A 27,280-nucleotide genomic window follows, 5' to 3' on the forward strand; every position below is an offset into this window, starting at 1 on the left:
TCCAAGAATGTGCTTGTAATTTATATATAAAACATAACAATGCAAGATCTGATTTTCAGTGATCTTAATACATTTCAAAGTCCATTGTTGAATCCACATTCCTCCCCTAAGCTCTGATCAGCAGTGACACTCCAGGATTTGCATCCCGTGGTTCCCGGTGGTATCCAGGTGTGACCCTGCAGCCCGGGAGGGCGCTATGCCGGGATGCGGGTGGCAGCCTCCTCCTCGGCGTCTGCTCTGTTGGCGTTGATTTCCGCCAGCGTCCGGCCAAAGCGCGTCCACTCGTCCCCGCGCGGAACCGCGATTTGCTGGGACACAGACAGCGTTACTCAACCTCCTGATGAACAGAGCTCAGCTCACACTAATGGCACAGCACTTCAGTAATGTTCAGAAGAGGTGCCAGTAGATAAACTTGCCTTTATTTTAGTGTAAGCACCAAAGGCTCTAACTAATAAAAGAAGCAGAATTTGAGAAATTGAAGTATAAAATGATATTATACCCTTGTGCTATGTAGCTCTACATGAGAGACTGCTTCAAAGGGAATACTAATGCTATATCCTCATGCCATCAATTAGTCATGTACTACTGCAGTACACATACTTGCAGTAGCAACAGCTTCCCTGTAGGAATAAAATCAAGGCTGCTCCACTGCAAAATTTTTTGTTCGGTACTTCTCAAGCTAGGATCAGAATTCACATATGCCACAGTTACATAGAAGATAAAATTTCTGTAAAAAAACCATTGATTCTTATTTCACCAGCCTTACAGTAAAGCTTTTTCTTTTTGACTGGATTACAGCATGCCAAGTTATGCTAGAACACCTTAAATAAAACACTACTAGGAATTATTAATTCAAAAATACAAATTAAACCTAATCATTATTTCCTCTAATGACAGGAGAAAAAAGCGAAGGGCAAGCTGCTAAATAAATAAATAAATGCAAGTGTTTTGCAATATACTTCACACAATACATGACATACATACCTCTCCCACGTCATATATAACTATTTGTCCTTCTGAATCACCTACAGCAATCTCTCTCCCAGAATGTGTCCATCTCACACGGTTCAGAGCAGGATTGCCCTCCACAGTGATGCTTGCAGTAGGCACCTGTTCCAATTTGAAACACATTACTAAAAATGCATCAGGTTTCCGTGAGCTAGAGATTACAGAACACACTTAGGCCATCTGTGCTGCATCAAAAGCAATGCCCAACACTTCAACTGATGCATGGTACACAGATCAAAGACACTGTTCACAATACAAAGACCTCAGTGGCCTGAAGCTATCACGAGTGACATGACCAAAACAACACATCTGTCCCTTGGCCACGGTACAAACATCTGCTATCAAAAAGCACATCTGCACTCTTCCTGTGGGACAGGAGGCACAGACATGCTTTCAGGCAGTGACGAGGCACCCTGGGATCTCAGGAAGATGATGACAGAGGGATGAAATCAGCTGTTTTGGCAGGTCAAGCCCTGCCCAAAAGGCTAGAACAGATAATTCCAATTTAAAGCCACAGGCTGACATACCGCCCTACAACTTTCTTCTATATGTAGTTTTCAGATGGTGAAATTAAAGTATAAAGTATCTGTCAGGTTTCTCCTCTGATCTACCTCCAGCAAATCCCAGAAAAGGTTTCTACTATAATGAAATTGATAACCCGCACCAGAAAACGAAACATTGCATTCACTAAGTTAGAAACAAATGGCACTTTCACTGCAGTATTACTGTGGCAACAGGAACAGCAGTGGTGTGTGCTAACAGGTTTGTTCACACTGTTAAGCTGTAGGCTGACAAGGCCTCAAGGTGGGAGGTCTATAATCACTTCACAACATAGATCAGTGTTACACCAAAAGATGTTTTGCTGTCTTGTTATAGGTAAAACAATTTAATTACTGCTGTTATTCATTAAGAGGAGTCATTTGTAACCCTGTAATCAACGAATGCTATCTACTACACAGAAACTACTGGGACTACAGAATATTTAAAAACAAAAAAAAAAACAAGGTATGGTTAAAAAAACCCCAAACTATGGTAACCATGGACTTTTTATGGACTTTTTTTTAAGAGTACAAACAATTTTCCATCTGCATTTGACTGTTAACCTGATTTCCCACCTCAGTATCATTGTTGAGATTCCAGAGGTCGAGCCTGCCCATCCCATCCACACAGGCAAACAAGGCAGGGTGAGTTGGAGACCACATCACATCATAAACATAATCTGAATTGTCTTCAAAGGAGTAGAGAGGTTTGTTATTCTGAAAAGCAAAGATAACAATGAGATACCCAAACTCTACATTTCAAATTTATAAAGCTAACAGGTAAAGCAAAATACAGAACTTCAACACTATTACCAGCAATAAGTAAAAAGTGATTTGCTTTAAAAAAAGTCACTGCAAAACTCAGCCAAAACCTAATGCTTTTTATTATTAAAAGTGTGCTTTCCGAAGCATGCAGCCATTTTGCTGGCTGCTACTATTAAAAAAAAAAAAAAAAAATCAATGTCAAGCCAATTGTAAATTTAATGCTTTAAGAATCTTGTAAATCAAGCCAATGATAATTCAGTGGCTATTACTCAGAGATTTTAACTCTGCTTCCTCTGCTTTGCCTTCCTCAAGGCATCAGACTAACAGAGCAAGAAGTAATTCTGGCAATGAAAATGACAGATATTTCAACTGTGAGCCTCATCAAGTTTAACTGATATTAGTTTTGGTGCTGTCCCTTAGTCCTCCACAAAATTGTAGCAAAACATTTGACTTATGAATATATGAGGTAACTGACTTTATAACATGATTTACATTTGATTACATTGTAATTATTGTTGAAAACAAAGGGTAAAAGACTGAAAAGAATTGATCAGAAATATACAAATGATGTACAAGCTGAAAGCGAAGTTTTACACTGTTAATCTTAGTTCTGCTCATCAGCTGTCTCCTCTTTGCAGGACTGCAGCTAAGAACCTCAGAACGTCACACAATTTAACTCCAAGTTTGTGAACTTCCTTAAGTAGCTTAAATTATAGCACCACCTTGTGTCAAGGGCTATGAAGAAAACCCCTGAACTAAGTTACCTTCGTTGTCCAAAGCTTTACTGTCCAGTCAAAAGAAGAGGTGACAAAAAGATGTGAGAAGTCTACAGGTCCAACTGCTGCATGGCAGTTGATACCTGTGATTGGTCCCTGGTGTCCTTCAAACATCTCACTGATTCCAGCTTTGCTGTTTCAGAATATACAACCAAGGTTAATTGATTTGGAAACCAAACACTGAAATGCAATTTAAATACAGCCACAAGAAGATTTTGTTGCCTTATATGGATGTTACCCCACTGCAAAAGGCTTCACCACAGCAGAGTCACAGAAGACCAGGCTTGAAAACAGACCTTAAGTTCAATATGTATTTTCTACTAACTCTAAGTGCCAAAATATATCCTAGGGACAGGAGACTCATCCAGGTATCAGTCCACACATTTAAGTATGTTGTCCTCCAAGCAATAGCTACATCTTCAATTCATACAAAGAACAAAATCCAGTCTCAGGAATAAGCATAAAACTCCCATTAAATTAAGAGAAGTTGCATATACTTTAAGGGCATCAGGTTCAGACATAAACCAGTAACAATATATCCCTAATAGCCTCCTATCTGGGGTGATGAAAAAGGAGGGAAACAGATGGGAAGGATGTTACACAAAAGTGATACAATTTTGGGTATTTTGGAACCAAAAAGCTGTGCAGCAAGGCAATGTGTATTTGAGATGAAACCTGGACACTGAATTGTATTTAAGAAAGCAATTGATAAGGTACAGTCAGACAATTTCAAAATAGATTGAACAGCAGGAGAACAGCTAGCCAATTTAAGATTTGTGCGTGATGTTACTGTACAATTATCTACAAAACTGATACGAAGTTTGGAATGTTCTGCTACAATTCAAATGAATAAAACCACAGTGACCTACACTGTCCTCATCAACACAAACAACTCATAATACCAATTCAATATTCCAACCATTTCTGGTTTTAATGAAGCTCTTAATCAGGAAAAAGTGCACTGGAATTCAGACAGAGATACTCTGAACTCCTTCAGTGCAAAGGAGAAAGTATGAAGTTTAAAAATTTTTGAGTGTAAAGCATAGAGGAACTCATCCTTCCACTATTTTTATTTCATTGGAAGAATTAAAGTTTGTATTCACCTGCCATGACGACATGCAGTGTACACTGAGCCTTCTTCGCTGCCAACAACAAAGTTGTTGACATCTCCAACAGGGAAAGACATGCAGGTGACAGCCACAGCCTTGGACTGTTTGTGAACCAGCTCCATGCTATCCTGTAGTGAAAATAGCAGCAACTTCCTTCATAAAAGCAATATTAACATCTACAAAATCTTCTAGATTTCACAATAGGTTTTTCTTTTTATTTTACTTGGGCAGGAACAAGGAAGTTTTCTTACTACATTTGTGTTCAGCACTAACACAAGTACACCAAAAGTGTACAAAAGAAACAACAGAAAATATTTGATTCCACAGGTGGGGAAATATTTTACCAATATCAAGCTATCTTTATTCTATGTGTTGGAAAAATGTTGATTAATGTTTATTAAATCAACCAAATTTTTTTATGAAATATTAATCTAGAATAGTTACTATCTATCTATATTTCTCAAAAGTTATCTTACCTGTGGTTGGGAAAGCATATCCAGACTCCAAGAGCATATTTTCCCATCAGTTGAGATACTAATCAAATTATGAGCATTCTGGGTCCCAACAACATTTACACAGTACACTGGGTGCTAAAAAACAAAATATTATCAGAAAAGAATTTAGAAGTAATAACCATTTCTGATATAATTAATGTACAGTAAAATATACAGCTTCATCATTTAACAAAATACAAAAGATTGATCCCAATCAAAAGTACAAATTATATTCCCCTATAAAACTGATACTTGTTTTTTCTGACCCTCTGATTTTTATGAATAGCCCCATTCCTAAGTGCCAAAATATGGACATAGACATTTAGGCATTGCCAATCAAGTGCACTGGACAGAATTTCCTGGATGTTAAACACATCTCAACAGGGCACAGTCCTTGAAGATATTTCAGCTCCTACCGTGTGAGCAGCAGCTGAGAGTGGCGTTCTCTGCACCGGGGTTCTCTTATTGCTGCGATTATCCCACAGCACGATCTGGCCCGAGTACGTGCCACCAACCACCAGATTGGGATGAAATTTTGCAAAAGTAGCTGACATCACTGCAGACTGAAAGGAAGAAAAACAAACAACAAAATATAAGAACTATCATTCAGTGACACTATGTCTAAAACAAAAGGAAATGAGGCCAAATATCAGAACAACTTCTTTGCCAAAATTTATTCAGTATGTTATTTCACTGCTCAATTACTTAAGGATTCACCCACCCTTTTTAACTCCTCAACAGTATTTTTATTTCAATTTCTAGTTATAAAATGAAGTTTTCTCCTCTTTTCTTTCACATGCATACATCTGTATTCCTCCTAGCATAGTTTATTAGCAAAGTAAGGCCCAGTAACACACAAGATTTTAATAATGTTTTGCCATATTCTGTAGTGATTACTTCTTAGAGAATGTAGAAATATATTTTGATATAACAGAGTTACTTTTGCAATCTGAGCTTTGACAGTAATGTGACAACATGAGGTTAAATTTTGATTCAACTGTGTAATTTTCCAAAATGATGGGAAAAACATGGATATCTTGGGCTTGGCATAATGGAAGAGATTTGCATGTTTTTATCTTTCAGAAAAGTACTAGAAAACCTCTGTCTGCCTTTTTCTTGATGCATATGTTTCTAGTTTTCATCCTTATTCCATTTCCTCAGGCTGTCTTCATTTTATTCCGTAAACTAAGCTGTAGTATACAATCCCACTCAAGCCCCTTACATACAAACCTCTGTGGTTTAACCATTATGCAAGAAAGTTTCTGTTCTTTAAACAGAAATAAAAAGGAGTTCTGAAACAAGACTGAATTCTGAATGATGTCAGAAATTCTGAAACAATAACATTTCTCAGCTGAAGTCTCTAGCTACCAACATCTGTTGGCAAATAAATGTGGTTAAAGCAAATGCCAGCCCAATGAAATTATTATATTGACAAACATAAGGAAGGTACTTGTCCAAATTCATCAACATAAAATCCCTCCCAAGACAGAATCATACCTGGCAGTGAAAGACATACTCTGGGGTAGTTTTCTTGTACTTCATATTCCATACAAGGGCCACCCCATCAGGCTCGTGAGGTGCATCCTCATTGTTGTTGTAAGAGGCTACAAGTAATTCTGGATACTGCATGGTAAGAGAAAAAGACTCAAAGTAAGCAAGATGACTGGCTAATGGTCCAGATAATCCTAGAATCTTTGTTTTCTTTTGCCAAAATGGGGTTAAAAAAACACCTTGCATTATAAAGGCATGAAAAATTGTCAGTTAAAACTGCAATTATTGCTAATTTAGCTCCTAAACCAGCATTAACATACACAATAGTCTGGTTGTCTCCTCATAACTTTCTTTTAACTCTGAAAGCCATTACTTTTAAGTGAGCTTTCTTTTTAGTGAAGCTGAGTTTCCTAAACAAAGCAATCCATAAACCAAAACCAACTTTCTTCACAATACAAACCTTTTGCTACCTTTCACAAAAGATTAACACTCTGTGTACTTTTTGCAAACCATGGAGCACTTAAGGAACACATTTAGAAATACAGCCTGTATCAACTGTGCTTTTCTGGGAATCAAATGCACAGAACTACAACAATTTACAAAGTCAACTGTTTACTTGAAGCATTTTGTTTTACCTGAGATGACCAGTCCAGACAACTGACAACACGATGCTTTGACCAACGTTCATCAAAAAACTGCCTATTTAAGGACAGCTTTGCTCCTGCTTGAATCTCTCTATAAAGAGAATTAGGAGATATTAATCTTAGATCACTTTTTCAATTAGAAGTATTGGAAATTCACAGAAAAGTATTTAACGTTCACATTACCCTTCTTTGTCCTCTAGGTCTCTTCCACTGTAGTCAAAGAAAATGTTGATTTGCTCAGAAAGGGCTCTTTCAACAATCCTTGTGGAGTGGTCAAAAAAACTTAAAAATTCTTCAGAATGCAAAATTTGTTGCTTTTCCTCCTCTGTGAGTTCATGAGGGGCAGCTGAAAAAAATTTATACAGACATTTTCTGGGCTGCATGCTTTCACCAATTCTTTTCAAGAAAACACTATCATGATTTTATCATTAAAGTATTTATCATGATTTTTAATAATTTTTGCATTTTATGTTTTGCTGGCAAATTAGTATTTAACAATGAAATTAATTTTAAATTAATGGAAAAATGTTTAAAAGTGTATTGATGGCTTTCTTTACAGCACACTCAGATTATCTTGAGGTGAACAGTACCTTCTTCCTCTTCCTCTTTTTTTTGTGTTTTTTCTTCTTCAGGTTCAACTAATGGTTTCGGTGCAACCACATCATCTTCCTCTTCCTCATCTAAGGAGAAACATTATGGTAAGACCGTCAGTGTTTCTAACGGGGAACAGTAACCTTCTATATGAATCTCAAATAAGCTGATGTAAAATGGTATCATGTAGCTTAAAATGGTTGCATTTGTAAAATGTAGTCCCAAGGATAACATTATCACAAAGCAAAATATCATTGGAACACTGTCTCCACCTCAGTATCAGTTGCACTGAGTTATGTAGTTGCATAAACTGAAATAAGACACGCAGGAAATTGTAAAGAATCCAAAGTGGAAATCTGTCTTACAGGCATTTATGATTCCACACAGAACCATGCGGTGCATGCATGTTCTGTGTAACACACTGACACATTAATGCTGCGGAATAAAGAAAAATCAAATGTCTAAAATAGTCTACAGAGCAGCTGCTTACTTGTGATCTGAAAGCATCAGTCTAATGGGTCTGCACATGGCATGAAGATGGCTTACATTAGCTTTCAGGTTGCTATTCTGAGAGGCAAATTTTGCTAAAGATAATAGCGGAGAGATTACATTTTTTCTGTCATTCTAGATGCAAGTCTCATTATCTGTATCATGTTTGGCAATGAGAACTTTACAGGAAAATGTGTTTTCCCTAATTGCAATGAATAACATAAAATGTTAATGTTCAGGAATACTGACAAGTCTTACAGCACTTTCTGCATTTCTACATTTTATTCTTTGAATACTGTAAACCAGAAAATACCTTTAAATTACTTAGAATTGTGGGATATGCTGGCTTTTCTTCATCCACTTTCTAGAATAAGCTTCCGAAAAGACTTGTTTTTATTGGTTAAACAGCTACGTCATCTGCTTATAAGGGAATGGCAGCAGGAGACTGCTGCATGTCTCATCACAAGTAATGAGACAGTATTCAACAGGGACTAGGCTTGTTTGTTGCAGCCATCTCCCTGACCCATGTTCAAAGTTATCTAACACAAAAAGTAAAAAAAAAAAAACCCACAAAATCCACATGCATGCACACAAAAAGAGTAAAAAAAAAAAAAAAAAAAGGGTGGTCAAGGGATGGGAAGCAGCTGCCAAGCCATGGTCCCAGCAGCCAGGCCAGCTGACTAGATAGCAACAACCAGATGGTACTGCAAGGATTGTCTCTCTGCTATGAGGTGGCAATGGGATGGCACAACATTTTTCTGCTTGACTGCTTCCAATCATGTCTTTCCCCAATGGCAAGCCTGTGCAATTACCAGCACTCCAGGAGGTCTACAGACAAGCCTTTACCCTGCAAACAAAATACAGCTTGTAGGCCATACCAGCTGCCAAACCACACACATAGTGATAGGTTTAAAGAGGTCTGAAAATCTTTCTAACTCCATAGTATAGGCAATAAAAATATAACTGTACCTGCAGGAAAGAAAGCTTTAAATGACACTGTATAATGCACACAATAATACAAACTCCAACTTAATCAAAATGATAATGACGTATGCCAATCCTACATTACTTGAAATTGAGCGATTTTTATGTTCTGACAAGTTTACAGAACTAGGATAAATGGCATGAATGATTTCAATATATGCTCATACTTTTGAACCAAATGGTGAAGGTTAAAATCTTTCCTTTCAAGGGCCTCAATCAGCCACAAAGGAAAACAGTAATCACTGTCTTTTCAGCCAGCCCAACTGCATTTGTCAGCCCTTTCTCCGTCAATGCAGCCAGAGCAATCAACCTGCCAAACATTCAGAATGGAAAAACAATCTGAAAATACAGGGTATAATGCACCTGCCAGTGAAAATGGCCATTTCAAGAAAAGCTAGTGATCTCAGTGACCCTGCTGAGGAGGCGGTGGTGCAAAGGGGAAAGAACCCGTAAAAGAATTCTTAGTGATCTCCACTCTCTTGCACATTGACACTTCCTTACAAAGCATGCCAATTACAGCTTTTGTGCTACTTAAAAAAAATGAAAGCTTTTTTGGGCAAAATAATCACGCTAAGAAACAGAAAGACACTGCTCCTTTTTCGATGGATTCGCATGCACAGCGGACTCGTAACCTGAAAACTGGATAACTTGTGGCCACTCCAAAGAAGGGAATTCTTAATGTCAAATAACTACAGGTGTGAACAATGATTAATCAAAAAATGTAATATGAGTTAACACACATAACTTTGAGAACAACACATCCAGGATCACATATTTAAATTACAACCACTTGGATAAAAATCCCCCTCTTTTTCGCTCTGCCAATCAATCTTGCAGAATTAAATGATGCCTTCGAATTTAGAATTTGCTTTTGGGTCACCCTGGATACATTATTCTAGCTTTGAAAGTCCCAAATTAGAAATTTCAGCCCAACCCCCCATTAGTCATACTACACTGATTCTAAGTACCATTTTCAGTGACAGGAGTCAAATTCTTGTCAAACGTAGATGGTCAACCCCTTAGTGCTATATGACCTTCTAATCTACATATTTTATTCAGAAGATCATATAGTTGATTGCTCCTGCCTTTTAATGTTTGAAACATAAATGGCATATATTATACAGAGCTCTAAATTCCTTCATAGTACTTTCACTGCATACAGCCAACTGATATTACTGCATTTAAATGCAGGATACAGCACTTATTTTAATATTCTCAAAGTATCAGACTTGAATTCTGTGAAATTGAACATGTCATCTCACTGATTTATCTGTAACTGCATAAATCTAAAACCTTCTCTCTAAAGAAGCGTCACATATAAACTTTCTTATTAAAGGATCTAGAGATAAAAAAATCACCAAAAAAATTTAAAAATCCCCACATATACAAATTCTTGACCTCATTACCCAATACTAGGATGCTTTCTATTCCAAACCCAGGAAGCTTTCTCACAGTTCACAAAAAAGGCACCATTAAGCAGCTGGACTAAAAAACAAGGTAAGTAATATTTGTTTTAATTACATTTTCCTGTCTCTTCTTCATCTTGAATTTATTTAATAGCAGGCCAGATGCCAGAAATTGCAAGGAATTAGCATAACAATAATACAGCACCCAGCAAACACTGAAACACTGGATATACTATTTCTGAAAAAGTTCCAGTCTAGTAAGTCAAGGACCTACAATACTATCATTGCACTGCATTTATCTCAGGTCAGCTACCTACATTTGAAACATTAAGGGCACTCCCTAACTACACCCACCTTATTCATTATTGACTGTACCAACTGGCATTTTAAGCCACTTCAATTGTCAGTGGCTTCAATCAGTACCAAATATGATTTCAGATTAAAAAAAGGCTGCAAAAACTTGGAAAAGTCACAGGGCCACAAAGACAGGAAATGGGACTCTATGTCACATCAACATATTGATGAATATTCATTATAACATGCTAAGGGATTAACTCCATGTTGTTTCTGACAGGCAATCAGGGGATCTAAGGTTACAAACTGAGCAGTAAAGTAGCTGCTATTTTTATGCAATCTTTAATAGCAACAAATGTCTTGCCAATGAATGCTAAAACAGATTTAATGAACCACTGAATTTTTACTTTCAGTTAACATCAAAATTGTGATATATTTTGGCATGACAGAACGAAAAGCAGTGCTGTAAATTAGGCTGCACCTAGCAATAACACTGTAGAGTGTAGTTCCAGTTGTCTGAGCAATCTGTTGCTGCAGAGTAGGTTAATCAAAGTTAAATCATCTGTGAAATGGGTGGCTTTTGTTAAGCCGAATGTCTTCACATCAAGTTTTCCTATCTGTATTTCTGTACATTTAAGTCATGTACTAGATAATATACAATCACAGAATATTCTGAGTTGGAAGGGACCCACAAGGATCATACATGAATATACAATGGTTCTGTTATTTCTTTAAAAATATTAAAACGCATAAATCCTGCACTGACTGTACCAGCATCCAAGAAGCAAATCCTATACATCATATTTTTATTACTCTGCTTAATAATTTAATTCTGTGTCCTGGAGATGTTGGCAGACAATTATTCCTCAAAGAGTGGAGTTAATGCAATAATACTGTCTGCAGTCAGCTGTGATTGCACATGCACAGTATTGTACAACAGCACTAAGTAGCAAATACTCAGTTAGTCCTGGAAAGCCTTAATTGTGAGCAAAATCATATTCCCCTGTACACCCACCTTTCTTTGCATTAACTGATTTCTAAGAGAGATCCCAATTTTATTGTTTTATAATACATAAGAATCAATCTTCCTACAGCAGTTTCTCAAATACTCTGAGGTCATAATAAATCAACATATTAGTACTGCAATAAAATAATGGAAGTTGTGAGAACTCTTAGAACACTAAATACCTTCATCTCTTAAGGAAGCTGCAACATTTCAAAATTAATTTAACTGCTACATGAATCCAAACCAGCCATTTCCAAATGCCAAGTTTTATTTGAGTCTCTCTTTATATGAAGTCTCTCTTATTTAACTCACTTAGTATGTGCTGCCACAAATATTTCCATAATAACTAGAAATGGTTTTAATCTAAAACTAGTTTACTTTTACTTCCTATCTGTCCCACCAGGCAGACTGGCTGTAGTTTGAATGTTTCTTAATTCAGCTTACAATGTAACTACATAACTGCTGTAACACACAGTACTGGAACAAAGAGAACTATTTAGTTGGGTGATTTGCTGTGGGTTTTTTGGTTTTATTTCATGTGCTGTCCTCCCCAGCAAATCAAGTGTTAGCACAAGTGGACCTGAAGAAGCAGAATAACTGCAGAGCATATCCAATAAAACTGCTTCTATTTTCCTTAGTCAAAAGCACAGCTCCAACAGCATTTCAAAATCTCAAAATATATTATGAAGGGTCCAGTTCATTTTATAAGAAGCTGGGAACACTGAGCTAACCTAGTTCAGATGCAACTTGCTGCTGGATAAGGAAGCTGCTGCAGGTGTAAGTTCAGTTGCAAGCTCCACTTTCAAGTGTACTTTGCAAGGTTATTTTTCTTTACAGTATATGCACTCAGATAAGCACAACTCAGACTGTGAGAAGAAATAAGAATCAATAAAATATATTTTACAGAATTTAAATTTATCTAATTGCACCCTGTAAATTCAGCATGTTGTTTTTGCCAATTGTTTTAAAGAGTTTTAAAATTTTCTTTTCCCAAGAAAAATCTCTTCCCTAGTGACTCCTTTTTGTATGTTGCATGATTTATTTTTTTTTTAAACCTACATCCTATTTCAGATATCATTGTAAAATGGGAACATAGAGCTTTGTTATTATGTATTCAGGTGGTCTTAAGATAAACCTTAAAAAGATCTTCAACACTGAAATGATAAAAAGACACCTGTGAATTTTGTGAAGCACATGAAATAAATACATTTTTAAAAATTATGATGGCCTCAAAAAATCAGTATTTGTACGGTGGAATGGATCAGGAGACAATACATGCACTGAGATGCTTTCTGGTAAATGCAGAAATAGAGATGACCACTGTTCCAATACAGCAAACCTCAACTACAGCCTATCTACTGTGAAACTCAGATCATACAATCCCAAGCAATTTCCACTGTCAGCAGGCAACAGAAGTAGAACTCTTGAAGTACATAAACTGTGACCTAAGTCTTCAGATTCCATGAACCTGACAGAGGGAAGGAAAAAGACCTGAGGGATTAGAGAAAGGAAATGTTGAGGGCATGAGAGAAATGAAAGCAGGAAAGCCCCAAACACCTACCTGTGCAGGGATACAGATAAAAAGAAGAACTGAAAAGAAACACGGAGAAAAATCATATCCTCTGGCTCACTGAATAATTAAGTTTGAAATATATATCCTTGCATAAACATCCAAAAGTTCACATACCAAAGAGCAGGAAAATGCAAAATTACGAAGGTAGAAGTAGGTCCTAAAATTGCTAATATAGACACATATTCAAAGTCAGTCATATTAAACAACTGAGAGATTTTGTTGTAGAACTACACACAAGCTATGACAAGACTAATACTTCTGTTTGCAGATAAATTCAAGTGTCTCAAACATTGAAAAGCAAATCCGCTAGCCAACCATATTTTCTTCTGAAAAAAATTCATTTTTTGAAAAGTAAACAGGTCATGACTGAAAGAAAGCCTGTGTTCAATTGCTGAAAACAAAACCTGTTTAAGTTATAAATAAATTACTTCCTTCTTTTAAAACTCAAAGTACAAGCTTTAAGTATAAAAATTTAAATTATTAAGTAGTAAGGGGGTTAACTGATAAGTTTGTTATAGGATACACAGTCTTGAAGTAAGTTCATAGAATGTTGGGGGTTGGAAGGGATGATCTCGTTGATCTGGTTGAAAGATGATCTAGTTCCAACCCCTCTCCCATGGGCAGGGACACCTTCCACTAGAGATGAGACTGCTCAAAGCCCCCTCCAATCTGGCCTTGAACACATGCAGGGATGGGGCAACCACAGCTTCTCTGGGCAACCTGTTCAGTGCCTCACCACCTATAAAGTAACGAATTTCCTCCTGATATCTAATCTAATCTCTTCCAGTTTAAAGCCATTGCTCCTTGTCCAGTCACCACATGCCCTTGTGCAAGGTTCCTCTGCAGAGCTGAATGCAGAACTCGAGGAGCAGAGGAGAGGGGCAGGATCACCTCCCTTGACCTGCTGGGGATGCTGGTGAGGATGCGGCCCAGGATAAGTTTGGCTTTCTTTTGGGCCACTTCTCAAGCTCGTCCAGGTCCCTCCGGGTGGCATCTCATCCTTCAGGCATGTTAACTACCCCACTCAGCTTGGTGTCACCTGCAGATGTACTGAGGGTGCACTCCATCCCTCTGTATGTCAGTGATGAAGATAATAAATAACACAGGTCCCAGTATGGACCCCTGAGGGACACCACTTGTCACTGATGAACACCAGGACTCCGAGCCATTGACCTCTGGATGCAATCATTCAACCAATCCCTGATCCACACAGCCTACCCATCAAATCCATCTCTGTCCAGAGTAGAGAGAAGGGTGTTGGGGAGGATCATGTTAAAGGCTTTACAGAAACCCAAACAGACACTGGGTACACTTTCCTTGTCCACTGATACAGTCACTCCATTGTAAAAGGACACTAGGTTGTCAGGCAGGAGCTGCCCTTGTTAAAGCCATGCCAGTTACCTCAAATACCTCCCTGCTCTCCATGTGCCAAGTTATGTGTGGATTCTTAAATGTCCCAAATGCAAAATATATCCCATTTATTTATCAGCTGTCAGCTAATGAAGCAACTAAGTGTTTAATCTGAACATATACTAGGAGTGTGGAAGTACTACACATTAGTAGCAAGAGTGATTTTAAAAGAGATACAGAATGACAGTAACAGTTAAGCAAAACTTACAAAAATTTAGTAATAGAATTCATATAAATTATCTCACATATCAACTTTCATTTACCTTATTAAGTTTCAGGATCACAACTGCTAGCTCTAATTCAGCCAGTCATCATTATTATATTAAAAGAAAATCAAAATAACTTAATAGTAATAAATTAACCATTCACCTTCCTTGGGCTGAGTCATAACAGGTGTTTGCGTCTCCTTTGTGTAGGTAACGATTTCTCGAGGAGGAAAGTCAACTTGTGTGATTTTGGCCATTCCAAGTTTAACAGGTCCACGTCTAAATAAAATTAATTTAAGAATCAGAAAAAAAATTTAATTTTATTATTCCACATTTTGCATAGAATAATACCCAAGTCATTATGTCACAGCACTGCTTAGTCAAACTTAAATCAAAGTGGAAACTTCAGACAAGTCCCATGATTATGTCTACTATTTTATCATTATTATTTTAAATCAGCAACTATTTAAACATCTGTGAGAAAAAGGAAGATGTGCACATACAAATATCTGGACATTGGGATATAACTTTAAATTTTTGCTCTTTGTGCTTGACCAGAATACTGCCACATATGTGATACATCGGTATTGTCAGGGGTACAGATCTACTCACAGGTCATGCTTGTACAGCAACAGTTCTAAGATTATAAAGTTTGAAAACCAACTTAGTTATACTGAAGGAAAAAGCATTTCCTAGTAGTTTAACTTCGCTGTCCTTTTTTGTCCATCTCTAAAATACTATCTAGAATGCAGAACTGCCAAGCTGACCTGAAACTCACACTGACAAATAATTTATCCATAATACATTGTTTCAGAGCACAATACTGAAAACCTCTGAGCTTTCTGATTTTAATAAAGGTGGATATAGCAAGCTTCATACAACACATAATATATTCCAAAACCTGCACAACATTAATTCAGTTATTGCAGCCTTCTGTAAAACCTAATTGCAGTATGTGCTGTAATAATACTGCAATGATCCAACAATTTACCTATATCAGATTTAGTTTCTTATTATCCACTCCTCTTCCAAGATAAAAGCAAATGAGTAACTCCTTTTGAAAGGTTTTGGTGGGCAGAATCATAATTCTTAGCACACAATGCAGGTTTTAATTAGTGCTTATAATGAGCTACAGCTTTTATAAATGTATTTGTAAGAAAAGATGGGAGTTGCTCTGTTTTTAAACAGCCATGTTAACCATTTTATTTTAAATAAATGGCTTCCTAAAGTTTACATTTTGTCAGAGACTCTAAGAAAACAAAACTTATTTGTGTTTATTAGAAATAAGCATCTAATGTATATTAAATTATATAAAAATTTCCCATTGCAAGCAAACCATGCTGAGTCTAGGGACAGCAAATTTCTATTACTTACAAAACAGTTTCTTAACAACAACTACTACAAGTCTTAAAGGAAAAAATGCTCACACTTATTATCCACAAGCACATGAAAGAGGGAATATAAGAAATCTATGCAATACCCCAGATCGGAATCAGAGTGGAGCTGAAGAACTGATGGATCAGTATCCCAATGCAGCGTCCTGGTACCCCAGGGTGAACAATCATGCAGCATTAGCAAAAAAGGCCAGAGATTAGTGAAGCAAATACACACTATGAAATTCTAAAGTTACAGCAAGCTTATAGTTATTTCATTGTTCATAAGAAACAAGGCAATGCAACATCAGTTAAGGGAAATTCAGCAAACAATCAGTGCAATAACACATGCAGTAAATACAAAAGTTAAGAAGCAAACAGAATTCAGAGCTATTAGCAAAGAATTAAATTATTTTAAAGGTTGAAAATTAAAGGCCTGCAACAAACGTTGCCTTAATGAAAGGCAAATAAAAGTATTTTAAATACTGGTAAGAACCACTAAAAACTTGAAATTCCTTTCAAAATATGTTCAGATTTGTTCAAGTTATATGAAGACAGATTTGTTAACATAACATAAACTTGCCCAGAGCAGTAAATATGTGGAGGAAACTGTCATATTGGTAAAGGAAATGAGTCAACACATAAGCCTTTTGGTAGCGGGGCAAAAAAGCATTTCCACTGGGATAGAGAACTGCTAGAGTTTCCAAGATGTGACATTGCAGTAATTATGGGTTAAGCACTGCCTTGGGCTTGTAAGTGTCATCTGAGTTAGAGCCAACTCCATCTAAGACACTTAAAATCTCTTATAAATTGTGGGCTTTATATTAATAACATGTTTCAAAGTCATGTGGAATAACAAACAGAATGGATCCATTTCAAGTTGTACTAGAAGAAATAGGAAGGGGGAAATCAATGTTCCCTCTACCTTCCTTCTTAGCCTTCATCCCTTCTTCAGAAATTTTCATGTAGTCTGCTGGTCATCAGGCTTAGGCAGGATTTTAGAAACATACTTTTAAGAGATTAGCAGATTAACCTGCATGGGTTTTTTCTGACATTTTCATATGTTATCTGCATTTTTAAAAATGATGTTTCTGAATTAAAAAAATAAGAATATGCAATATTTACTATGATAAGTCAATAAAAGACAATTTTACATTTTCATACCATACATGGTAACTTTTCTATTAACCAGGTGCAGAATTATTAAAGCTGAACTGAAAAATATATACACAATGCCATAAAAGCTCATAAATATGGGTGTGCCATGCACTACCTTGTTCTTAATGGAAAGTATGCATTAGGACTATAAATCATAATTTAATTAGGAATCACAAATCCACCACCTTCATATATAGCCAATCAACTGCATCCACAGCAATAGCTTAATACCCAAATCTCAAAAATCTTTTCATATCTTTTGTGGATCAGAAAACACATCATTTTAGCCTAAAGTTAACTACTTTGAGCATATTTATTCATTAGATCTCTGCTATCTTTCTTGACCAAAGAGATTTAAGCTTAGAGTTTAATTTGGTCCCTCAGACTTGAAGCTGGGTATTGCTTATATGTTGTTCAATCATAAGCAAAACCAAACCACCATCCCAAACTTCATGTTGCAAAGAACACCTTAGCTTAGATACAGATGCAGCATCACCATAATACCTGTCAAATATTTTCTCAACTTTTTCAATTGTGTTTGAGAGGAACTTGGGGCAAAGGCTATTAACATAAACCGCTCCAACTTCTGCACCCGTTAACATCTAGCCCTTAATGAGGCAGCTTTCCTGCTTTCAAAGCATTATTTTCACTTTCAAAAGTTGCTTCAGTTGGATCAGGGACAGTCTGTCTTTTAAAAGAGTTGAAGCTAACAAGTAGTACAGGAGATACAGTTAAATATTTCTCAGAGATATTATTTTAAAATAAAGGTAACATTCTAAGATAAAATTCATGTATTATATATGTACCAAAATAATACAAAAGACTGTTTCTTTTATTTTCCAGTTCGTTTTGCCTTCAGTTAAATGAATTTATCTACAAACTTTAGTGAACAAATTTCCCGTTCTTCCACATATGTCCAGATTTCTCTGTATTCAGGCACATTCCTAACACTTTCTATACCTCTAAAAATATTTTCTGTTTTTAAACTAATTCTATGAAGTATCCACCAGCCTAAAAGTAAACCAGCTGTATTCTTTTCTAGTGTAGGACTTGCACTCTTGACTGAAGAAAAAAAGAGAAAGAACCAGGATCAAACTAGGAAACAAAACTCTTTACTAATGAAAATAAAGCAAGAGAGATAAAGTAACAGCAGGAGCACAGTCTGAACACTGCTCTACTACTTACTAGTAGAGTTACTGACAAGATTCAGCATCACAGAGGAGGCTTTATAATACATCTCATATTGGGAGGAGTCACCTATGAAATGCCATGTGTAACACCAAGGGATATCATACCGTCCAACTCTCATGTTCAAAAAGTTTGAACTTGCACTAATAAATCAGGATATGGGCACCCATTTACAGGGGGAAGGGAAGAATCCACTAGTGGGAAAGCAAGCAAGGGGATTCCAGCTGGGATTCCATAATACCTTCCAATTTAGCTGTATATTCATACCTCCGTGCCTTAAAGATCACAATCCTGAGACAGATCTAAAGTTTGAAAAAACACTGGGCTTTTGTGACTCAGGATATGGGTTTTCTCAAGGCTTCATAAGAAAATGCATGCATACAACTATGCACTACTATGTTTGAGAACAGACAACCAGAGCACAGTGCACTGATGAGGTGGAAATAAATTTAGTACACAACATGGCATTCCATTACAGGTATGTGGCCTATACATACTGTTTCATACTGAATTTAAATTAGGTGTGAATGGGAAGAAAGTATTTTCTTTTAACAAATTCATCATCAAATACTTCTTTTTTTTCTTCTAGTGAACATAAATATATATACAAATATATTTTTAAAAAGACAATTTAATAAGCAATAAACAATTTAAAATAATTAAAATTTGCTTGCTACTCAATTAAGGAACAATTATATCGGTTAATTAACATGACAGGCAACCAAGATCATACCTGAGCACTGTTTAAAAAAAGTCTGGGTTCACATCTGCTGTCTGCTGTATTTTCTGTTTTAACTTAATGATTTCTACTCAGAAATAGGCACCACATAACCTTTGATCAGGTCATTATTACCTTTAATATTTTCAGGTTAAGATGCATATAGTTATGCATGCATAATCCACATGCATACAAAATATTTCTGCAGTTTTTAGAAAGATGTTTCAAAGAGCTCTAACCTGTAACTGCTTTTCCAAAACAACTACTCATAAAACGACAGTAATTGATAAGTGCTGCAGTTACTGTGCTTTGACTAAACGTCATCCACAATGTATACTTACTAAATTTAAAGTACACAAACTTCACTTGCTGAGAATATCTTATCAATATTAATAAGCAGCTACTGCTCTTACTGGCAGACAGTGCATGAGAAACAAGAGAAATACCCTTTGGGAGTAGTGTTTTCCCACCTTATTACCCATCTATCACCACTAGAAATATTTATCTGACTCTTCTTTAGAGCAGCATGTCTCAAACCATCACACTCAAAGAAATGGTCAAACAGCTGTGACAAGTACTGGCACTGAAAAAAGACAGAAACAACTCGTGGCTGTACTAAGATGGAGTTATATTTTGACAAAATAAGAGATTGCAAGTGCTGTAGTTGTGCTACACAGATGAAGTAAAATAATGAGAAATATGGTTTTCAGTAAGGGAAAAATAAAATCAGAAGTAATGCAAAGTTTGTAGACAGTTTCTTTTATTAGATCAGCTAGGTATGGTAAAAAGCAAATAGTCTATCATCCATACCCATCCTCCTTTAGAAAAAGCTGGGAAGAGCATAGAAGTTAGACTTTTTGAGTTTGTTATTGCCCCAAGACATGCATTTTACTTCCAACTTGCAAGTTCAAACAACTCCACATTAATGGCAACTTCAAATCAGGAAGTATAGCTGCATTTCAAATTTTAAAGTAAAGTATTTCTGCTAAACAGTCACTTTTGACAGATTCAACACTAACGTCATATTATTATAATCAAGCAATTAACCTTGATTTCTTCTAAAGCTTAACTATTCAGAATACAAGCAGTGAGCAAAGGAAGATGCCAAGGCAAGTGACATACCTGGCTCCAACAGCACCATCCCCGGAGTCCTGGCTCCCGGCCTCGCTTGGGGTACTCACGGATTTGGAGGACGGAGAGGTAGGAGGAGGGACTAAATAGTGAAACAGACAGGTATCCGCTGTTACTACTCGCAGAGGATGCACAGCTTAGGATGTTTGCAAATTAATTAAAAATGAAGTATTAAAAAAGAAAAGTGATGGCAAACAAAAAAATAAATGGATGAAAATGAACAGTAGAAAGAGAGGGGAAAAGACAATGTTAACAATTCATGCTGGACTTTCATGCAATTGTTTGGTATTTATGCATCTGGAGCATACAAAAAGACATGGAGGGGAAGACATTTAGGAGAAAAGGAACTGAAAAAATATTTTTAAACTGAACTTTTGACAAATGATGACACTGATTTTCAAAGGGTAATTTCCACTGACTCATGTTGCTTAAACACAGAAAAGATAATTGTTAATACAGCTCTGACATTAGTATTTTTTAAAGATTAGACAATGAATGTGTTTAACTAGCAATGTTATTTCAAAATATATAATCACCAAAAAAACCCCAAACTGTGCACCAAAGAAGTGGCTGTGTCATACAGCATCCTGTTTTTTTTTTCTAGTTTGAATCAAATCAACATAAATCTTGTGTATTACAATGTTTCTAGTATTATGTCTGGAGAATTACTTTTTTTTTTTTTTTGCTTGACAGTAAACAGTCTAGTGCCACTGCATTTAAACTTCTTAAATGTCAGTTCATTTTCTGTTTGTAGACCAAGACTATGTTTACCATTTGAAAAGCAACATGCTTTCTGGAAATGGTTCATAGTGAAGGGTATCATGCAATCTGATACAAATACAAAGCTACTTTAGTATTTCTTTCAACTTTTCTTTTTAGAAATGGTCATTTTTAAATGAAACTTAGGGTTTGAACACAAGAGTCAACAGGTGTTTTGAAGGTCCTTATATGCTTCATTTTTCAGCAATATGCAAAGCATTCGCTTCTTAGTAACCCTTAAAAAACTCCTTGAATCAACTCAACACAAATCATTTATATAAACTGCTGTCCATCTGTCAGCAGTTAAGCATGGGAGAACTCTGAATTTAAGTCTGCAAGACTTCTACAGAATTTCTTGAAATCACAAGTATATTCTGAATTCTAAAGAATTTTTCTACCCCATCTCAAAACAGAGACATGGCTCTGATTGACAAAAATTCTCCCTTAATTTTACCAAAGTAACAGTGCACTCTTTGATTTACTAAAATTCCATTCCTCTGAGGGGAGAGACCTTTTTTATATGTCTTGAATTGTATTTCAGAAATTCATACTACACACATTTAGTCTTTATATTTATATAACTGGGGGCATGTAAGAATATATAAACTCTTCAACTCATCCTCGCTATGCGCTGGTTGATCTGGAGCGGAGGAGCTGCCCCAGCCCTGTGCTTTGCCATCTGTGCATTTTCAGGACACGGTGACGCCACTCGCGGGGCCCAGCGCTGATGCTGCAGCGCTCTCTTGTGGGGAAAGCGATCCTTGGGAAACCCTTCCCAAAACTGAGGCGAGTCCCACTGGAAGACCAATAGCCTTGCAAAAAGACCAGATGGAATTTCATCTACCCCAGAAGATTAAACTATAAAATCTTTTTGAAAATAATTCTGGTTCACTAACTTAAGGCTTCTTATATAGTAAGTATGGTAGATACCAAAAACATACTAACACGGATACAGTCCCTTCTCCCACAAGAGAGCTCTCTCTCTCTAGCAGTTAACAGCACAGGAATTGCCTTGGAAATTAACTCCATTTTCTAGGAAAGAATCTAATGTCAAGCAGCCCTCCTCCACTGACAGTGGGAGCCCACACTACCTTGCTGCACACCAAGCAGCTCAGCCATGAGTTAGCATCAGTTGAGCACACAGCTCTGGATTTGCCAGCATCCAGTCAGCAGAAAAGGAGCTTGTGCCTTAGGGATGCTAACTGCAGGCAGCAAGTAGGACATTTTAACTTGATTAAGGATCCATATCAGGTCTGGTTATCTCAAAAGGAATCAGAATTAATTCCCTGTGTACACTGAAGGGTGTGATTAAGTAGCAGCTCAGTGGCATCAAACACAACATGCAGGGTGTGCCCCACTCTTGCATGTCAGCACCTCTGTGTTTTTCATGAACACCCACTCTAAGCGTACACATTAACTTGCTTTCAGGACTGGCTACTCTTTGCTTTTAGATTCTCTCCCAGATGTGGAAAAAAGCTACAACCACATACATTCCTACAAAAAATTCATCAACTAGTATAGTATTATGCAAGGGAAGCGTTCAACTATTAACCTAGCAAAGCAAATCTGTAGGTCAGAAATGATTACTTAAACAGCTGCACACTGGTGCTAACACAGCCAAATGGACTCTCTCGATTTGTCTCTATTAAAACAGCTTGAATTAACAAAAAATGACTGCTGGGGCTTTTGGAATGTGAGCAGATATAACGGTGTTCACTTTTGAACACTTGAGGATTACACAAAAGTAATTATGAAAATATAATCACACCTATAACTCTAAGAAATTACTATTATTATTTTATTTATAAATCCCATTGAATAGAGCCCCACCAAGAAGCCAAACTGATAAGCTTTGAACCCCTTTGATTTCAGAGTTGGAGACAAAAAGCAGAGTTGCATTATCATGTTCCTTGCTTTCATCTTCCATAGGGATCTGCCTAAGTAAAGGCAAAAAGCAAGAGCCAAGATGCTAACACATCCAAGAGCTGTACAGATACCAGTCATCACCCTTGGAAGATAATTTTTATACTTAGTGTTGCTATTGCTCCATTGAAGTCAGCCATGTATTTGAGATAAGAAAAACTAGGGTGTAAAAGATGCCGTAAAGAAACAAGCCAACTCCATACAAAAACACGAGCATTAAAATTTGGCATTGTGGAAAAAAGTAAAGAAAAATACAGGAGAATAATGAGCATGAAAAATGGGGGGGGGAAGAAAATGCATACATGATACTTACATACTTTGATTAATACACTTCAAATAATCCATAAAGTGTAAATGGTGTTATTTTATAAATTAATATTATGTAACGTGTACTGAAGCACATAATTTGACATTTATAAGAAATCATGAAGGACAAAAGAGTGAAAAACCCAAACATGTATAACCCCCCAAGCAGTAGCCAGGGAATTATTATGTTAGTCATACAAACACCTCAATCCTAACAAAAACAAACACACCACCAGCACAAAAAAACCCCCAACACAAATCCCAAAAATCACTTTATCCCCCCACCCCCAAAAAGACTAAACAAAAAACTCCCAAACATTTATTTCAAACAAATAGTAACATTCCTACCAACAGGCGACTCAGGTGTCAACCCCATGCTCTGGAGTAATGCTTCAGCTTCTCTTCTCTTCTTTTCAAGATCCGATTCTTCTTGTACTGGAAGAACTTCTTTCTTCTGGTCAGTCTAAAAATTATTTAATAATTAAGTTATAGCATTTAACCTTTCATTTATTTTGAGACCCCAGAGGCTTTTTGTAATACTGAAACCTATGATCAAGTAGGTTAGATACTCAATTTCAATAATTCTGACGGCTCTTTTTTGTAGATAAAGTAAATAGACAGAAATAATGATGTTCCAAAGCTTTGGCACTGTCTTTAAAGGACATATATAAACATGCAAAAAGTGTCTGCATATTTACCAAAATGACTAATACTTCATCAGATTAAGAGTACCTTTTTTTACACTAATTCTAAACACTGTAAAATGCAAAGAGTGAAAAAAAACCCTGTACCTGGGTATAAAAGTATTTTAGAGACAGTCATATGGTTCCTATTTTTAAATGAGAATAACTGTATCAAAGAAAAGTAGTTTTAAGTTGTGTTATATGCTAGATACAAAAAAAAAAATACACCCCCACCCTCTTTCATTTAGAAATAGTGCAAGCTCTACCGCAAAAGATGCTGAATACTCCATATCCTTCTACTCTTAGCAGCTGTTTTAAAAAGCAATTCTGGTAATATATTGCTACAAGATCATTAGGACATAATTTGAGCTATTTCTTTCTCCTTTTTGTCTGAATCATGTACTTGGCAGCCGCCCAGTTATATGCTGATTTATAATACCAACTAGATCATAATCAAAACACAGAGAAGTAATGAAAAAGTACCCCAAAACATACCAGCAACAGTTTCGTTTATGAGATACAATTTGCATTCAGGAGAAACAGTAATCTATCACTGATTTTTCCATACTTGAGCAGTGAGAAATCCAGAAGACTGTTAATAAACTAAATGTAACACACAAGTACCATATACATACTGAGCATTGCTCTGATTTTAAAATTCAGCCTATAAATAAGCCAAAGAGCAGAATATAGCACATTGTTTGTACAATCATAATACTGACAGTCAGGTAATTCCTACAGACATCCTCAGAACTGTACTTCAGAAGTGAGTTATTTAAATAACACCAATCACAACTCATTAAGCAGAGCTTTCATGCAATAGATCAGTGATTTGATTAATGATGTCACATGCACACAGATAGTTCTAGGAATCTGAACTTTATGCTAGTGTAAGATACTAATTTTCAAATTTTTTTTTAATCCACCTTATTATACGGACAGTTGAGAACAGTAGGTTTTTATAATAACAGAAAATGAAAGTGCTACATTTATATTAGCACCAACCATTAAATAGACACTCCCAGAATAGGACACAGAAAATGATTATGTGAATCTCTTCTTAAAATCTGGGCCAGTTACATATGCAAGTCAATTTTCAAAGTGAAAATTATTTCTTACTTCTTTCTTCTTTCTTTCTTCCTCCTTTCTCTTCTTCTCCTCTCTAATTTGAGCTAATCGCTGCTTCTTGCGCTCCAACTCCGCCTTCAGTTCACTTTTGTCAGACATGGCTGAAACACTGATCAACAGAGATCACGTCACTGGCTTTTGTTTTCTTTGGGTTTGTTTGGGGGTTTTTTTGGTGCAAAGTAAAGATTTATTAAAACGTTTAGTAGAAATACTATAAATTATAAGGCAATGTAGGTACAAAGTGTGGTGGTCAAAAAAAAAACTGTAAAACACATGCATTATATTTTTTTTCTCAAAATTGTTACACCGCTAATAAATTGGTGGATCATTTAAAAACAAAAATGCTACAAAAAGTTTTGCTATGTAACTAACTCAAATACAAACAAGAAGGTCAAAAGCAAAAGGTGGAAACCCTGTAAGTTTAGAACTTCACAAAGATTTAGAACACAGGTAAGGAAAACTGTGTGAAAGGGCTAGGTGAAGAACTTAATTTTACTGGTTTTAAGCAGTCAAGTCAGCAAAGAAAATGCACAAGTGGTCCTACAACAAATGAGGACACTATAAATGCTTTTACAGTAAGCTTGACAATACGGATACAAGATTAGCATTACTAATATGACTATGTGCTAATTCAAGATAAAGAATACTTCCAAGTGTTTGCATAGCACAGCTAGGGACAGAAAGGGATGCAAAATGTTGCAAGCCTCATACGTCCAACCTCACATCTTAGTAATAGGTATACTGGAGTATGTACTCCTTCATGTCGTCTGCTAGCACTAATAATCTAAATAATCTACAGTCAGCATTTTCAAATGGCATTCCCGTGTCCCTTTAAAACAGCACTAGGAACGGGCGCTGTCACACACGGACTGCCGCCCGTCCAGGACCGGCCCGGGAGGCGAAGCAGCACAAACCGAGCGAACCCGAGGGGAGGGGAGTCCCGCCCACCTCGTCTGGAGATGACCGCGGTACGAACCTGGCGCCACTGGAACCCAAGTCCCCACCCAAACCCCACGAGGGCCGTCCCGGTGAGAGCGCCCGGCAGCGCGGATAGGGTGGCCCCGCGGCCCGGGAGAAGGAAGGCAGCACCCCCAGCCTCGCCCACTCGCTGAGCCCCGGCACGGGCCGCCCCCGGCCCCACCCTGCCGCCGCAGCCCTCGCTGCACAGGGCGAGGCCGAATGAAGGCGCGTTCCCACCGGGCGGCGGCGGCGCTGGGCGCGGCCCGGGCCCCTCCGCACCTGTCCGCGGCTCCGGTCCGCCGCTCCTGCCCTGCCCCGCCGCCCTCCGCCCGCGCCCCTTCCGCCGCCGCACAAAGGCGCCGACAGCTGGCAGCCGGCTGCCGACGGCAGACGCCGAGGGTCAAACCAGCTCCGAAGGCGTTGTGGGATGCGCAGAAATCTACGGGAAGTGCGGAAGAACACGGAGATCTGTGCAGTAAAACACTCAATGTCCCACTCGTCCGCGCTGTCAGGGCCGGCAATAGGAAAGGAATTAATATGGGGGACGAGCGCGAAGCGACGCAGGGACGGGGCGGTTCCCGAGGGCCGGCACCACACCCCTCCCGCGGGGAGCTGGCCGCCAAAGCCGCTTAGAGAACAACGACACCCAGCATGCAGTGCGCACCGCTGGATGAGCCTCGTCGCCGGCGCTCCCCGGGCGTGGGCGCGGCGCGGCCGCGCCCTGCATGATGGGAGCCGTGGTCTTCCGGAGTGGCGGCACACCAGCGGCCCGCGGGGAGCGCGCGCCGCCGCCTGCCGTGGAGGGCGCGCATGCGCGGCGTGCCCGGTCTCGCTGATGGCGGGGGTGCGGCGGGCTCCCCTCAGGGCGGCCTCGGCAGCGGCCCCGGGCGGGGCAGGGCAGAGCGCTGTGCGGGACGGCGCCTTCGCCTCTGCACTGGCTTCCGGGCAGTGAGGGACCATCCACGTTAGGCCCCTCCCGCAGCTGAGCATGCAAACCAGTCCTGTCGATGCAGACGCTGATTGAATTTATGGCTTTAACTGTAGGGCCCACAAGCGGCCGGTAGCCATAATCCCTGCGGGGACCTGGGGATAAGGAGTGTAAAAGCTGATGGGTGTGCGCGTCAGGCCAGTGACAAAATGGCCACCGCAGATGGTGCCCTGTCAGCCC

At 38.0% G+C, this 27,280-nt stretch overlaps 1 protein-coding gene across 1 annotated transcript; it reads right to left on the minus strand.

Moving 5' to 3' along the window:
• DYNC1I2 (dynein cytoplasmic 1 intermediate chain 2) lies at window positions 1-26,671 on the minus strand. Its single transcript, XM_083864875.1, has 16 exons — window positions 26,392-26,671; window positions 25,144-25,261; window positions 23,690-23,804; window positions 20,345-20,435; window positions 14,949-15,064; window positions 7,417-7,506; window positions 7,010-7,172; window positions 6,818-6,917; window positions 6,189-6,314; window positions 5,108-5,254; window positions 4,674-4,787; window positions 4,192-4,325; window positions 3,077-3,221; window positions 2,124-2,264; window positions 985-1,110; window positions 1-308 (listed from the first exon to the last, which is right to left on the minus strand). Exons 2-16 carry the CDS (start codon window positions 25,249-25,251, stop codon window positions 195-197), a joined length of 1,830 nt encoding a protein of 609 aa, XP_083721001.1. The 5' UTR covers window positions 25,252-25,261; window positions 26,392-26,671; the 3' UTR covers window positions 1-194.
• Between the last annotated feature and the right edge of the window lie 609 nt (window positions 26,672-27,280).

The sequence above is a fragment of the Zosterops lateralis genome (assembly GCF_965231275.1).
Source record: "Zosterops lateralis genome assembly, chromosome: 7".
NCBI classification, from domain to species: domain Eukaryota; kingdom Metazoa; phylum Chordata; class Aves; order Passeriformes; family Zosteropidae; genus Zosterops; species Zosterops lateralis.

Excerpts from the sequence above, each read along its gene's own strand:
- DYNC1I2 (XM_083864875.1), bottom strand. The coding sequence starts at position 25,251 with ATGTCTGACAAAAGTGAACTGAAGGCGGAGTTGGAGCGCAAGAAGCAG. Across the intron at positions 20,436-23,689 it reads GACACCTGAGTCGCCTGTTG|TCCCTCCTCCTACCTCTCCG; the intron begins GTAGGAATGTTA and ends TTCACTATTTAG. Across the intron at positions 309-984 it reads TTATATATGACGTGGGAGAG|CAAATCGCGGTTCCGCGCGG; the intron begins GTATGTATGTCA and ends TCTGTGTCCCAG.